Consider the following 12,164-nt stretch of genomic DNA (forward strand, 5'->3'; position numbering starts at 1 on the left):
TACCTCAGATTTGGCTCAGTATCACGGTGAGCAAGGAGAGAATGATGAATATCCCACAGAATTTTCTTTCCCGAGCCGGTGGATTGGCAAGTTCCTGCGCCGGGTCGGGATCTCTCGCTGGAGAAGTCAAGCATTTGAAAGAAAGCCGCTTCGGTCCCAATTTGACGGTGTCGATCCGGCTCGGTGGACAAGACTTCGTCGCTCCGGGCGATCCTAAGATTAATTTTGAAGAAAATCCTCACGGGTTTCCAAATAACTATTCCCCGATCACTATCCTTGTCACTAGGTAGTGTACATATTTTTTGGAAATTATAGGAGATGGATCCTCCCGCGAAAAGATTTACGTTAACCCTGGAGGCTCGTGAAGCAGATCAATGGTGTAAATTTCAATCATTGTATTTTACTCCATGTAATTGTAGAATTCCTCGCACCCCAAATTGAATACCTCGTGTACATGTGTGAGCCCAAAAGCACTCATGAGTGTATAGTGGTCCAATCGGACGATCATCCGAACCCATTTCAGGACGAAGCCTGATGTCCTTGCCCGGTTGCGGTGCAACTGGGGACACCTGTACACTGCATTCATCATATTTCCTCATCGAAAACGATCACGCGCTAGGTAATCTTGTAAGTATCATACGATTCTCCCTGGCTGGGAACTGCAAGCTCAGGGAGACGATCGTTGTTCCCTCCTGCCTGGAAGCCGGGAGGATTTCTCACTGAAATAGTTATCATCATCATGACGCGGTCATCACAGTCGACGACTGTCAATCATTATCTCTTTCTAAAGTTAGTTTCGCGTGGACTCCTCGCTTTTCTCCCGACCCTGGGAATTCCTCGTCCCCCGATCTCCCAGGAGAAGCGGAGTGCTCAAGACCTGAATATTGTCTGTGAGGTAGAGCTCGGGACTGAATGATCTTTGTTTGCGCAATCGAGTCTTGCTTGGCGAAAAAATCTCGAGCTCATTTTGAGTAGGACTCCCTTTCCTCTGTCATCCCTTCGAAATATATTTCTGATAAGAAGCTGCTTATTACTTGCTATTTGAGTTTTTAGAGGAGTCCATCGACTGTACACATAACACAAATGAATCTGACGGATGATTCTCCAATGATATCCCAAATATATTTTCATGGAGTTTAGTACGGAATAGTAAAGCGGAGAAAATATGTATAGTCAGATATATCGGCAGCGAGGTTGATCAGGTTGGGCAGCTTCTGCGGGACCTCACCTGAATCACTACGATAGGATCGATCCAACGGATGAAACAATAAAGAGAATAATGGAGTTCTTCGGAAATTAAACTTTATTTTCACTCTCCCGTCTTCTTCAAGCTCTTGGATGCTTCGCTACCTGTATCTGATATATCTATGTTCCGAGGTCTCGTCTCGCTAAGTTGTGCTTTTCCGCAATCATCCATTGCGGGTCTCGGCTTGATATTAGGAAGGTTGTGAGGCTCTGTTACAATGTTCAACTGGAATAGATTTATCTCATTTTCTTCGTCAACTCCGTGTGTACATCGAACCGAACTTCGTTGACTTTCTTATCCTTCTCCTGGTTAGCCTAAACCTTAGGCCAGTCCCCATCCGACACGAGTCCTCAAACAGGTGCATATTGTACGATGACACACTACCTAAGATGATCACATCGGCCAAAAAAGCTGACTTATTACCTTGATCGACTGCGAACAATCATGTCGGTTCGAGACTTCGTCTTTTCTGCTCTCCCGATCGATTCTTTCTCCCGTCGGGTTTCATGTATATATGACATTTATGTTTCATGTAATATATACACATTGCTTTCCTCTCGCCTCTTCTGGTAGATAGGCTGGACGACTGATTGACAATGTCACCGGCTGATACGAAACAGCGTCGTCATCGTCATCTTGCGTTCTCCTCTTAAAATTCGCCGAGCCGTTCGGATATTCGACTCCGACATAGTGTAGGTGATAAAATAAATTAAGGGAGGAGTTTCACTTCGATGACAGGGTTCTTTTCGATTGGGATTCAAGCTGTCAACCAGATATTCATAGAGTAACAAGCACCGAAGAAATATCTAACGAGGAAAATCCCAGCCCGATCAGATTGTCGCGGAAGTTTCGAATGGATAACATTCCTTCCATTCATCCGGAAAGAGGTTGCATGTCAACGCGAACCTTTTCACCTCGGCTCAACAAGCCGACCGTAGGGTAGAAGCCACCCGGAGGTAAGGCCATCTCCCTGGTACATACGATCTGACCGTTCTTCGTGAAAAACACTTTCACTGATACACCGCAGTCAAGCTGTTCCTGGGGAATGTAGTCATCGATTTCAACTCGTGACATAGCCCATAAGTCTCGGTTGTGCTGCCTTTGACGGGGATAGTTCAGATGTCGGAGTTTCCTGCGGAAGGACAGTGGGGGCTTATATGTAGATTTTCTGCGTAGATAGAAACCGAAAGAAAATTTGCGCCAGACTACCGACAACCTAGTGAGTTCTCCGCCCGGGAAGAGAAAAAATTAAAACTCTGAGACACGCACTGATCATTCAACTGTTTCCTCTCCGGAACCGCGGAACGGTCGGCCAACGAATCCTCAAATGCCGCTAATCCGGCTCCTTCTAGGTTTATCGGGAATAGGATCCCGCAGCCCATGCGATCACCTTTCTCACACACAGGGCCTCGATCTTCCCCTTGGCCATTTTCTGAAACATTCAAAACATTAAAGGCCTCGCCTGCTGGAGCTCTAGAGGAGACGATGGAATGCCTCCCAAATGAAAGGAGATTCGGAATGGGTTCCGTCTCGGCTCCACGTACCTATGAAAATCTGGCCGTCATCGGCATGATATGCGATTGAGCCTTTTCTCCATCCTGGGTGCTGTTTGATGGAATATTGTTTATGAGCGACTCCGATGGCGATGAAACAGCCCTCCCCCGCTTCCAAGATTTCTAGTTCAAAGTAATGTGCCGAGGGGGAAAGTGGCTGAGCAGCCTGCGCGAAGCCAACGTCCTGATGAGTCGCCCCGGAGCCGGCGTATTCGATGACCTGCGAACGGGATCGAGATTATCTCGAAAATCACGGCGAGGCTCGCGACTACCTAGCGGATATATCGCGTTTCTCGGTCTTCCGGGACGTTTCCTCAAACATGGGAGGCTATTTCGAGCATCACTCACATCCCCGTTGAGGATCACGTCACTCAAACGAGCCCAGGCGTCGTCGAGGTGGTCGCACTGCATGTCTTCTTCGAGACTGTGACTCATGCGAGGCCACACCGCATCAAATCGAAATCGGACGCGTTCTCCGGGAGAGTTCAAGCTAACGGCGGGCACGAAAAGCTGACCACTGAGGACGAGACTGCGGCTGCCTGCAGGGGAGACATATCTGAGATTTTTCTTCATTCATCTCTGAACCCCTCGGTTCTTCTGACGAAGGAATCGACGCTGCCTAAAGTCTGGAACCGGAGGCGCACTCACCGAATTCCACCCCGTTGTGAGTGAAAAATACTGTTACGTTGTTGCCTTGTTTGGGAGTGAATCTCACTCCGACTCCGACGATATCACGATTTCGGCAACGCGGACCGTAATGAAAACTTTCCGGGCTGTGGAACAGTCTGAAAACGAGTCATAGTTATCCAACTTGATTTTCGGAGCTGCCCGAACAGCAGCTGCAGTGATTCAGAGCTCAGAAGATTTCGGGACAGCAACCGTATGTTCCGGAGATATATGGGCATATTTCTGAACTTACACTCCTCCATTGAGATTCAGTCCTATGGAATTCCGCGTCGATCCTATCGGCGTCAAGCCGCGGGCATTGTCGTGGAAAGGCATCAAACCAATAACAATTTGTCCTCCCTCAACGATGTTGACGACTTCGACTTCGAAATAGAAACGGCCTCCCGGACTCAATGTGTCGTCGAAGAATCTATGGACGGCAGTCCCAGTCGGCTCATTCGAGCGATAACTGGAAGTACGATCCTGCCTTAGCGATCGGCTTCACGAAGAATTGCATCCTAAGCTTTTCGACAGCGACGAGTTCAGCGCACCCGGAAACGCTCAACTCGTATCGTATAATTGATTCTTCCTCGGCGAATCCATCCCGGCGGCCCGATAGTCGGCGAGAGATCAACTATACCGTCGCTCGGTCGAACGTTTTGTCAACTCACCTAACCAGCAGGTCTTTGCTCACGGCGAGTTTTGTTTCAAGTTCGCGGAGGCGCTCCATAGCGTTCAAGACGGGGGGAATCATTCGACGATATCTCGCACGACGCCTCTGAAGGTGATTAGCCAAGTCCTCCTCTGGGCCGCGATCCACATCGAGAACATCTCTTTGAGCCTGGATCCGGGAATAGAGGCCACATTACATCGAAGAAATCGTCCGTACGTCTCGCTACCGATCGATTCTCAGGAGCATGCGTTTTTCGCAAACGAGCACTTCGACGGGACTCTTTCCCAATCCATGCGCACGGCAGGTCCCGTAATCCAAACGAAAACACGACGCAATATATTTCGATTCACTGAACGAAATAAGCTTCGAAAGGTCGGGAGAGCCTGTTGCAGGAGTGACGCTTGCAAAGCGAGTTTCCGACAAGAGATTTGCACGATTTGTGACACACGAAAAACGCTAGCTCACTTATAACAATATGACTTACTGCGTCATAGCACAGAATTGATATGTTCCCACCTGGTTCTTTTCGTTAAAGGGGATCAGCATCGCGACCTAGCTTACGGACTCGGATTCCACACGAAATCATCAACCGATCAGAGCTACGAGACACCACTTGGTAGATTCACTTGTTCGGATCCGCAGCAGAGATGATGTCTCGGGGCATACGACCACGCTCGTCGTCGATGGGTGACAATAATGTTTCCAGAAAGCGAGCGAGCTGCTAGTGGTAGGGTGCTTGCTGCTCGCTATGGAACTCGACTTGCGCGGTCGTTCAGCGTTCTCCCTGTACGATTGCTCTTATGCTTGAGCTAGAGCACAATGACACGTAGAAAGCTCGCCAGGGGCAACCGTACAAAAAGAACGCGGGGTAAAATTTGACAAAAACGGAATCTGTTGATAGGAGGAGGAGGAGATGCTGTCGATGATCTTTGCTGGAGACAAAAGCGACCGGAGGCGGTCAACACATTGATTCAACGAATTCCAGCCTCTGTCTCTGTGTATGATGCGATTTGATGTGATAAGAGTGATACACGGGGGCGACCGGGCTGACGCTCGTCATTTCTATGATCAGTCCGTTATGAGTCTATTACTCCGTATTTATCTCGCAGGTCGCGAGCAGGGTCTGGGAAACACCAGGTTGACGCAACGCCGAGCTGTCGTGGACAAGGCCTCCGAAAGAGGTTATGAGTCAGATATTTTGAGAACGTTTGTGGGTCACGCCGGTTAGCGCGACCTAGGAGAGGTGGACAAGTCGACAAGCGAGAACGGTATCGCCCGGCTTGGAGACTGCGCCGCGCCCTTGAAGCTGCTCGACCTCTCCAAAACACACGGAGAGGTATTCCACCTCGGATGGGACGGTTGGTGTGTCATCGATGAAGCTATGAATCCTTCGCGACGATCGAGGAATTCGTGGAGCCACGATTTCAGGCTGCTCTGGCGGTTCCCGCTCTTCCCGCGAATACTTTCTCGCCTCATACGCTAGTCGCATCTCGATTCCGTTGGACAACGCACAGAGACACAACTCTGAGTCGAGAGTCAGCCTTCTGATGAGATTAATGCGGGATAGCCATCTGAGTATGTCGGCGGAACCGAATTCGCTCCGACTTCCAGAGAATCTGCGAGACATCAGAATCATCTGATTCTGACCACGAGCTCGGAGTAGCAGCAGCGTCGAGCCTTGCGACCGGAAACGGTACTGCAGAGTATCAGCGACCATACCGTGAGCTCAATCCGCTCCTCGAGGGGAGACTCGGTGTTTTTCCGCGGGATCCCGGGTAGCGCGGCAAATTCACCTGATTTCCCATGCGACGCGCCACGATTTCGGCGATACTTCACCGCAAGAAATTCACAGTCCTATTTACATTTTCTCATACTAGATCTGTGTGTTGCGAAGGTTGGTACCTCATTCGAGGGTGCTGCACAAGCCATCAGTCGGATATGATAGTAAGGAACGCGCGCTCGACGCGGGGTTCGGGTACACGATTGATAACGATTTTCCCGGACCTGAGTATCGATCTCGGCCCACTCCCCTAAGCTCACGGCTCTATTGTCGCGTCTTCTTCGAGGTACCTACTCGAGCTCATTTCGTCCTGATAGCCGAAACTCAAATGATTCCCTCGAGTCATCCCCTGGCTGAGCCGATTTCTTGGATGAGTTGTTTTCCAACGGATGATTCCGATCCCATCATGGAACGGTCCATGTGCGCCCTTGTCCGCGCCGTGGATCACCGGGGGCGTTCGTGACCCGAGACAGGGACTCATCCGATCTCAGACCACGGGGGCGCTGAGCTGCCTCGCCGAGCGCTCATATATTTCTTCTCCCCCCAGCTCCATGTTCACATACAAGGGTTTTCCTTCCAGGCCCATTACGAATTCTTGCCTCACCGTGAGTCCCGGAGGTACATCCTCTCACATTGAAAAGTGAAAGTCAGACGCCTCATGCAGTTCGCTGCATGAAGCGATATAGGATACCTACAAATACCCGATCGGGATATCGGGCTTCAGATCCCGGAATGAAGACATGGCGATCGCTCCGTGTCATGCTCGATAGCACGAAAGGGCTCCTCGACGGGGACACGAGTCCTCAAGAGCTCAGCGGAATTCTTCTGTCAAGATACCAGCCTACAGCGGTGACTTTCGGAGTTGAGGTCCACGACGGAGAAGGGAAACAGGCCGTGGCTGCGAGCGCAGATGCCCAATTCTTTAGACAACGATTATTATTGAGCTCCGAATTGTCGAGTCCCGTGGGAGGCGAACGAGCGCCGAGAATCGAGCAAGTACATAGCCAATGAGCCAATGCCTCTTTCGGAGGTCTTGTCAGTCAGTCAGTCAGTCAGTCAGTCAGTCAGTCAGTCCAGACTGGATCATGGATCGCTAGGTCTCCCCATTTCTTCGAAAGACATAGCTCAACTCCTTCGGCATCGAGCAGCCGATATGAATAGATTCCGAATCTCTCCAATGCAGAGCATTCTATTGGACGACAACGTGGACATCTTTCGAGGACTCAAATGCGCTCATGCGCTCAGCCAGGTCGCGGTGGATCAGAGCGATTTTGAGACGCTAATGGGCATGCAATTCTTGCAGGATACCCGCCTGTAGCTAGGAAGGCGGAAAAAGGCGTCCAGAGGAAAGCACGAGATCGGAAAGATGCCGCGTGCCCCGACAGTCGCGTTTTCTCCCGTTTATACGTCCCATTCCGTGAGGAAGAGGGAATCAGCCAAGTTCGAGCAGAACCGCAGATGTGCGACTCTTACGCCGATAAACACGGGGAGATCAGGCTCGACCTAATCGAGACGCCTCGTCAAGACTCCCGAGAGTCTCGATGATTCTCTGAATCTGTGTACGAGGAGACGACTAACAAGGATGATGAAATTCCCGGTCCCGCTATGTGGTCCCGCTTCATCTGGTATAATTCTTCGTGGTTTAGACTGTAGGGACTCCGGAAGCCCGTATGGGACCGGAAGGAGGTCGGGATATGAAAAGATCGAATGGCACCCTAATTCCGCCGAGGAGTCGCTGAATTCTACAGCAAAGATCATCAGCAACAATTGTTCGACCGAATCGCCTGCTACGACTGTCGTGAGTTCCGAAGTGTGCTCGGAGGGGGAGCCAATCATTTATCGCGCGAGTTCTCCGTTCAGGCGACCGGATTCAACTTCTGAGATCGGTTCCATTCACCGTCAAATTCTTGTCTGAGAACATTCATAATCGAGCAAGAGTTCAAATTCCCGCTCGTCCCGCTGGCGTTGCAGTGAGCCCCGTACAGAGAAACCGGGCCCCAGCTCAAGACGTCATAATTCTTCAGTATGGGCCGAGCGGCCAAAGACAAGCGTGATGTGTACTACCGGCTTGCCAAAGAGGAAGGTTGGCGAGCGCGGAGCGCCTTCAAACTTCTACAAATAAATGAACACTTCAACATTTTCGAAGGTGGGCTCCCCAGGGTAAATTGAGCGGGAGTGAAGCGCGGGGATATCAATCGATAGGTTCGGCAGAGCTAGAGTCTCTCATCGGGAGTGCTCCATTTCCCTTCAGAGACTGATCTAATATTCGATTTGGATTGGCAGGTGTCAAACGTGTTGTGGATCTGTGTGCAGCACCGGGCTCCTGGAGTCAGGTGTTGAGCAGAAAACTCCGCAAGGGGAATGCGCACAACGAGCATGAAGTCAAGATCGTCGCGGTGGACCTCCAGGAGATGGCACCTCTCGAAGGAGTTTTCCAAATTCAGGGCGATATCACGAAGTTAGCCACCGCGCAGCAGATCGTCCAGCAATTCGAGGGGGAGAAAGCCGATCTTGTAGTTTGTGACGGAGCCCCTGATGTGACTGGATTCCACGATATGGACGAGTACATACAAGGACAGCTCCTCATCGCAGTGAGTGCTGCTCCATAGAGAAAATTCCCTCTCCAAGTCTGTGACAACCGCGGATTATTCCGAACCGATTCGGACGTCCTCGATGAATTTGATCCCGGCGTTCTTCTAGCTCATGATTCGATTATTATTCCTGTAGGCTCTGAACATCACAACCCATGTTTTGAAACCCCACGGGAATATGGTTGCGAAAATATTCAGAGGTCGTGACGTCGCCCTTCTGACTTCGAAACTTGAGCTGTTCTTCAAACGCGTGGTCATAGCTAAACCGTCATCGTCCAGAAACTCGTCCATAGAGGCTTTCGCTGTCTGCCTGGACTATTGCCCTCCGGATGATTACGTCCCTCACATGAATAATCCGTTGCTCGATGGACACTGGGGTGAGAGGTTATCCGAGCATACGCACGCGGGAGCACATCGCTCGCCGCGTGCAAACGATCACCCATCGAAGATTCCGTGAATCCTCAGCCGTACGAATTGGTTTCCAGATTTCCTCGAAACGATGCCTGAAGCCAATCGTCGAATCGTGAATTTCGTTGTCTGCGGGAATCTGGACGGACACCCAATGGATGCGGACCGGACATATCAGCTGGATCCCGATTACGTCTACCACGACCCGGGGCAACCTCCAATCAATCCAGCCTATAAGATGGCGAAACTATTGAAAACGGAGAACAAACTCGCCAAGCTGACGACATCTCCCACTCCGGCGTCGAGTACACCACCGAGCGGAGAGCCGCCGTCCGATGTAGTGCCTTGATTGTTTTCTAACTATCATGCTCTGTAATTTCCGTTATTTCCTGTTCCCCTTGTGTGAGCCTTCGAATCAGTAGAAGCGACAGAATGAACCAGTCTCAGAACAATGGGGAATTCAAGGATGGATGTTCCAAGCCGGAAGATTCCGGAAGCGTATAAATAAATATGCATCGTGAACACATCAAGCGAATGTATTGACTTTGTTTGGGACCGTCGACTTCGTCTACGACCATTCAGCCCCTCGTGAGCGAATCAAAAATTGTGACTCGGAATTTCAGCCCTGGCCGGCTCGCGAGTCGTGTCTCCACAATGGATGAATGATCCCAGAGCGAACATATATACTTTGGTGGTGCTTTTCGATGTCGAAGCTCGAAGATTTCTCCGATGCTCTCCTCCAGTGAATCCGGGAGCACGTCGCAACCCGACCGCTCAAACGCGCATCGCCCCATGCAGAAGCTCAGAAGTCTGGCAACCACCTGGCCCGTCAGAAGACTCCGTCAGAAGTACCACTGGTGTGCCAATGACCGAAAACCCGTTGAACGGTGGATCTGAGTGTGTGCGTAGTGAAAACCGATAATCGCATCAACTAAGAGGAATATCTGAAGAAGATTTGAAGCGTGACGAACGCCGGAATAGGGCATCCAGCATGTGAAGTTGATCTTTCGAGACTATGGCCACAGGAAATCATCATCCTAGAGGCCGGCCCTCGAATGAGGAGCTCCTGCAACGGGTGAGACCACCAGTTATGTAGGTTACGGTACGGCGTTGTAAATTCTTCAATGAAATCACAGAGGAAGTCGAGTATGAAGTTACGAAGACTGCCCTGCCTCTTCCTTATGCGAACTACGAAGCGTGACACGACGTAACGCTCCGATGCTAGCAGGCATCGACGAATGATCGACTCTTCCGTGACAAGCTCTCTCCACTCGATGTATAGCTCCACGGAATGGGGAAAAGAAGCGGCACAAGCCGTCGGTTTCTATAATTTATTGTAGTTCAATCCAATCCTAAATTAACCAGTTGAGGCTTCTTTACAATAACCGCCACAACAACCGTTTGGAAGTGGCTTGCTACCGGGGCCCTCTCTCGGCGGAGGGGGATACTCCGTATTATCTCTCAGATGACGTTCCTCGATCTTGAGTCCATACCGACCCGACTCTTCATTCTTCTCGACTCTGAAAACCGTCTGTTCCATCTCTGTTCTCACTGCGTCGCCGAACTTGAGCAACTTAGTCACTTCGGCGGGGCTCGTCACGTCCCGGTTCTTCACGAAGCCCTTCCGGATCTCTTCGCGGGCTTTGGCTTGTATGTTCGAATCATCCTTGAAAACGTTCTTCGAAGACCTTAGAAGTGTTTTGTAACATCGTAGAACGTCCGACCGAAGGGCCATAGCGCGACGGCGAACAAACAGTCCGTAGCTTCTCCCGATCAGAGAGAACAGATGATTGTGGCACGATTTGATTCCAAATTGTGGTACGTCGGCATCGTCCTGCGCGCTAAGAACACCAAGGCGGGTCCATGCGAAAGTGGAAGCGATTGGCATCTGGTCGAAATCTGCCTCAATCGAGCGAATGAACTCGTATCGATATACCTTTTCAGGCATAGGGGATTATCGATCGGGAAAACTCTCGGCGAAAAAAGATCGAAGACCGAGATTTTAAGGGAGATATGATTAAAACTGTAAGGAATGGTGATACTGATAATTCGGAACGTGATTTCTGCAGGGACCCCGGGAAATCTTGGGATGGCTCGAGAGAGTCGAAACACAGCATTTCCACCTAGTTGTCGAGTACAATTCGAAGATGCGTGAGATGGCTAGATTGGTCGACCAGCAGCGTCAAGACATAATGCAGCTGAAAGAGGTTAGTCGAGACTGCCAGAGGCCATATCGGGAAGATCCAGGGCTTAGATCGATCGTCCCCGACCGGCATGAGGCTCATGTTTCTCCAATTTCCGCAGTGGAACTCCAAGCTCACCGCAGAAAATGAAGAGCTCCGCAACATGTGCTGCTTCTTGGACGACGAGCGAGAAAGAGGACAAAAGCTCATGGGAGAATGGCGGAGATTCGGGAGATATACCGCATCGATTCTCAGTCATGAAGTGCACTCGTACCATGATAAATTGAGCAAGCTCGAAAGCCGGCAGAGAGACATCATGAGGTGAGCTTGACGGTGCTCACGAGCTTCTCCAGCGTGAATCGAGGAAGAAAAATTCAAATTCGACAAGATTGCCCCTTCTTTTCAGCAATGTTTCGGGGGCACGGGATCAAGTGACACCTACAGCCAAACCCGATCTGCTGGAAGCAACACCGAGCCTACAAGTCGATGCGGCGGCCAACGAATCCTCCGAGACGGAATCCGCACAGAGCCCGATCACTCAGACAGCGACCCAACGGAGGAGCATCGCAGACAACGTCGCCGACGCCTTCAAAGTCTTAGAGCTTCACGAGCAGCTTGAGAAAGATCCTATGAGCGACAAGGAGAAAGCTTTGGTCAGAGACATGTGCAATGTCGTGTGGAATAAACTTGAGCAGCATTACAATGTTTCTACAGATGAAAATTGCAATGTGAAGTCTCCGCCAACGACAGAAAGAGAACCGACGAGCAATACAGCGAGTGCTCCATGAATGGTTTCAAATACGATTTCTCCCAGTGCCATACCCGATGTGAATATAAAATAGTTTGGAGAAAATCTAATTGTAGGAGGAGCACAGGCAGGACGGAAAGGTCATCCCTGAGCCGAGAATAAAACTCGTATTTATTCGAACTCCGACTCTTTCTCAACCCTCTATCATACGAAGATCGGATCCTCGGAGGAAAGTCCGAAGATCCTCGAGTCTCCACACAGATTCCTCCGGGAAAAACCCTAGCCGTAGGGGACTACGGGTGCAGATTCTCATTGG

At 50.4% G+C, this 12,164-nt stretch overlaps 3 protein-coding genes across 3 annotated transcripts; 2 read left to right on the forward strand and 1 right to left on the reverse strand.

The window, feature by feature from the left end:
• Positions 1-1,285: 1,285 nt before the first annotated feature.
• LOC100900257 (SPRY domain-containing protein 3) lies at positions 1,286-3,919 on the reverse strand. Its single transcript, XM_003742631.1, has 6 exons — positions 3,719-3,919; positions 3,448-3,584; positions 3,148-3,338; positions 2,791-3,019; positions 2,516-2,678; positions 1,286-2,378 (listed from the first exon to the last, which is right to left on the reverse strand). The coding sequence occupies exons 1-6, from the start codon at positions 3,799-3,801 to the stop codon at positions 2,120-2,122; spliced, it is 1,062 nt and encodes a 353-aa protein (XP_003742679.1). The 5' UTR covers positions 3,802-3,919; the 3' UTR covers positions 1,286-2,119.
• Positions 3,920-7,701: 3,782 nt separating this feature from the next.
• LOC100900540 (putative tRNA (cytidine(32)/guanosine(34)-2'-O)-methyltransferase) lies at positions 7,702-9,444 on the forward strand. Its single transcript, XM_003742633.2, has 4 exons — positions 7,702-8,064; positions 8,202-8,509; positions 8,646-8,886; positions 8,995-9,444. Exons 1-4 carry the CDS (start codon positions 7,944-7,946, stop codon positions 9,264-9,266), a joined length of 942 nt encoding a protein of 313 aa, XP_003742681.1. The 5' UTR covers positions 7,702-7,943; the 3' UTR covers positions 9,267-9,444.
• A 488-nt stretch (positions 9,445-9,932) lies between these two features.
• Positions 9,933-12,016, forward strand: Ccdc85 (coiled-coil domain-containing protein 85). Its single transcript, XM_029111270.1, has 4 exons — positions 9,933-9,992; positions 10,987-11,123; positions 11,197-11,421; positions 11,507-12,016. The coding sequence occupies exons 1-4, from the start codon at positions 9,933-9,935 to the stop codon at positions 11,886-11,888; spliced, it is 804 nt and encodes a 267-aa protein (XP_028967103.1). The 3' UTR covers positions 11,889-12,016.
• Positions 12,017-12,164: the final 148 nt, after the last annotated feature.

This window comes from Galendromus occidentalis, unplaced genomic scaffold, assembly GCF_000255335.2.
Source record: "Galendromus occidentalis unplaced genomic scaffold, Mocc_1.1 scf7180000077428, whole genome shotgun sequence".
Taxonomy (NCBI): domain Eukaryota; kingdom Metazoa; phylum Arthropoda; class Arachnida; order Mesostigmata; family Phytoseiidae; genus Galendromus; species Galendromus occidentalis.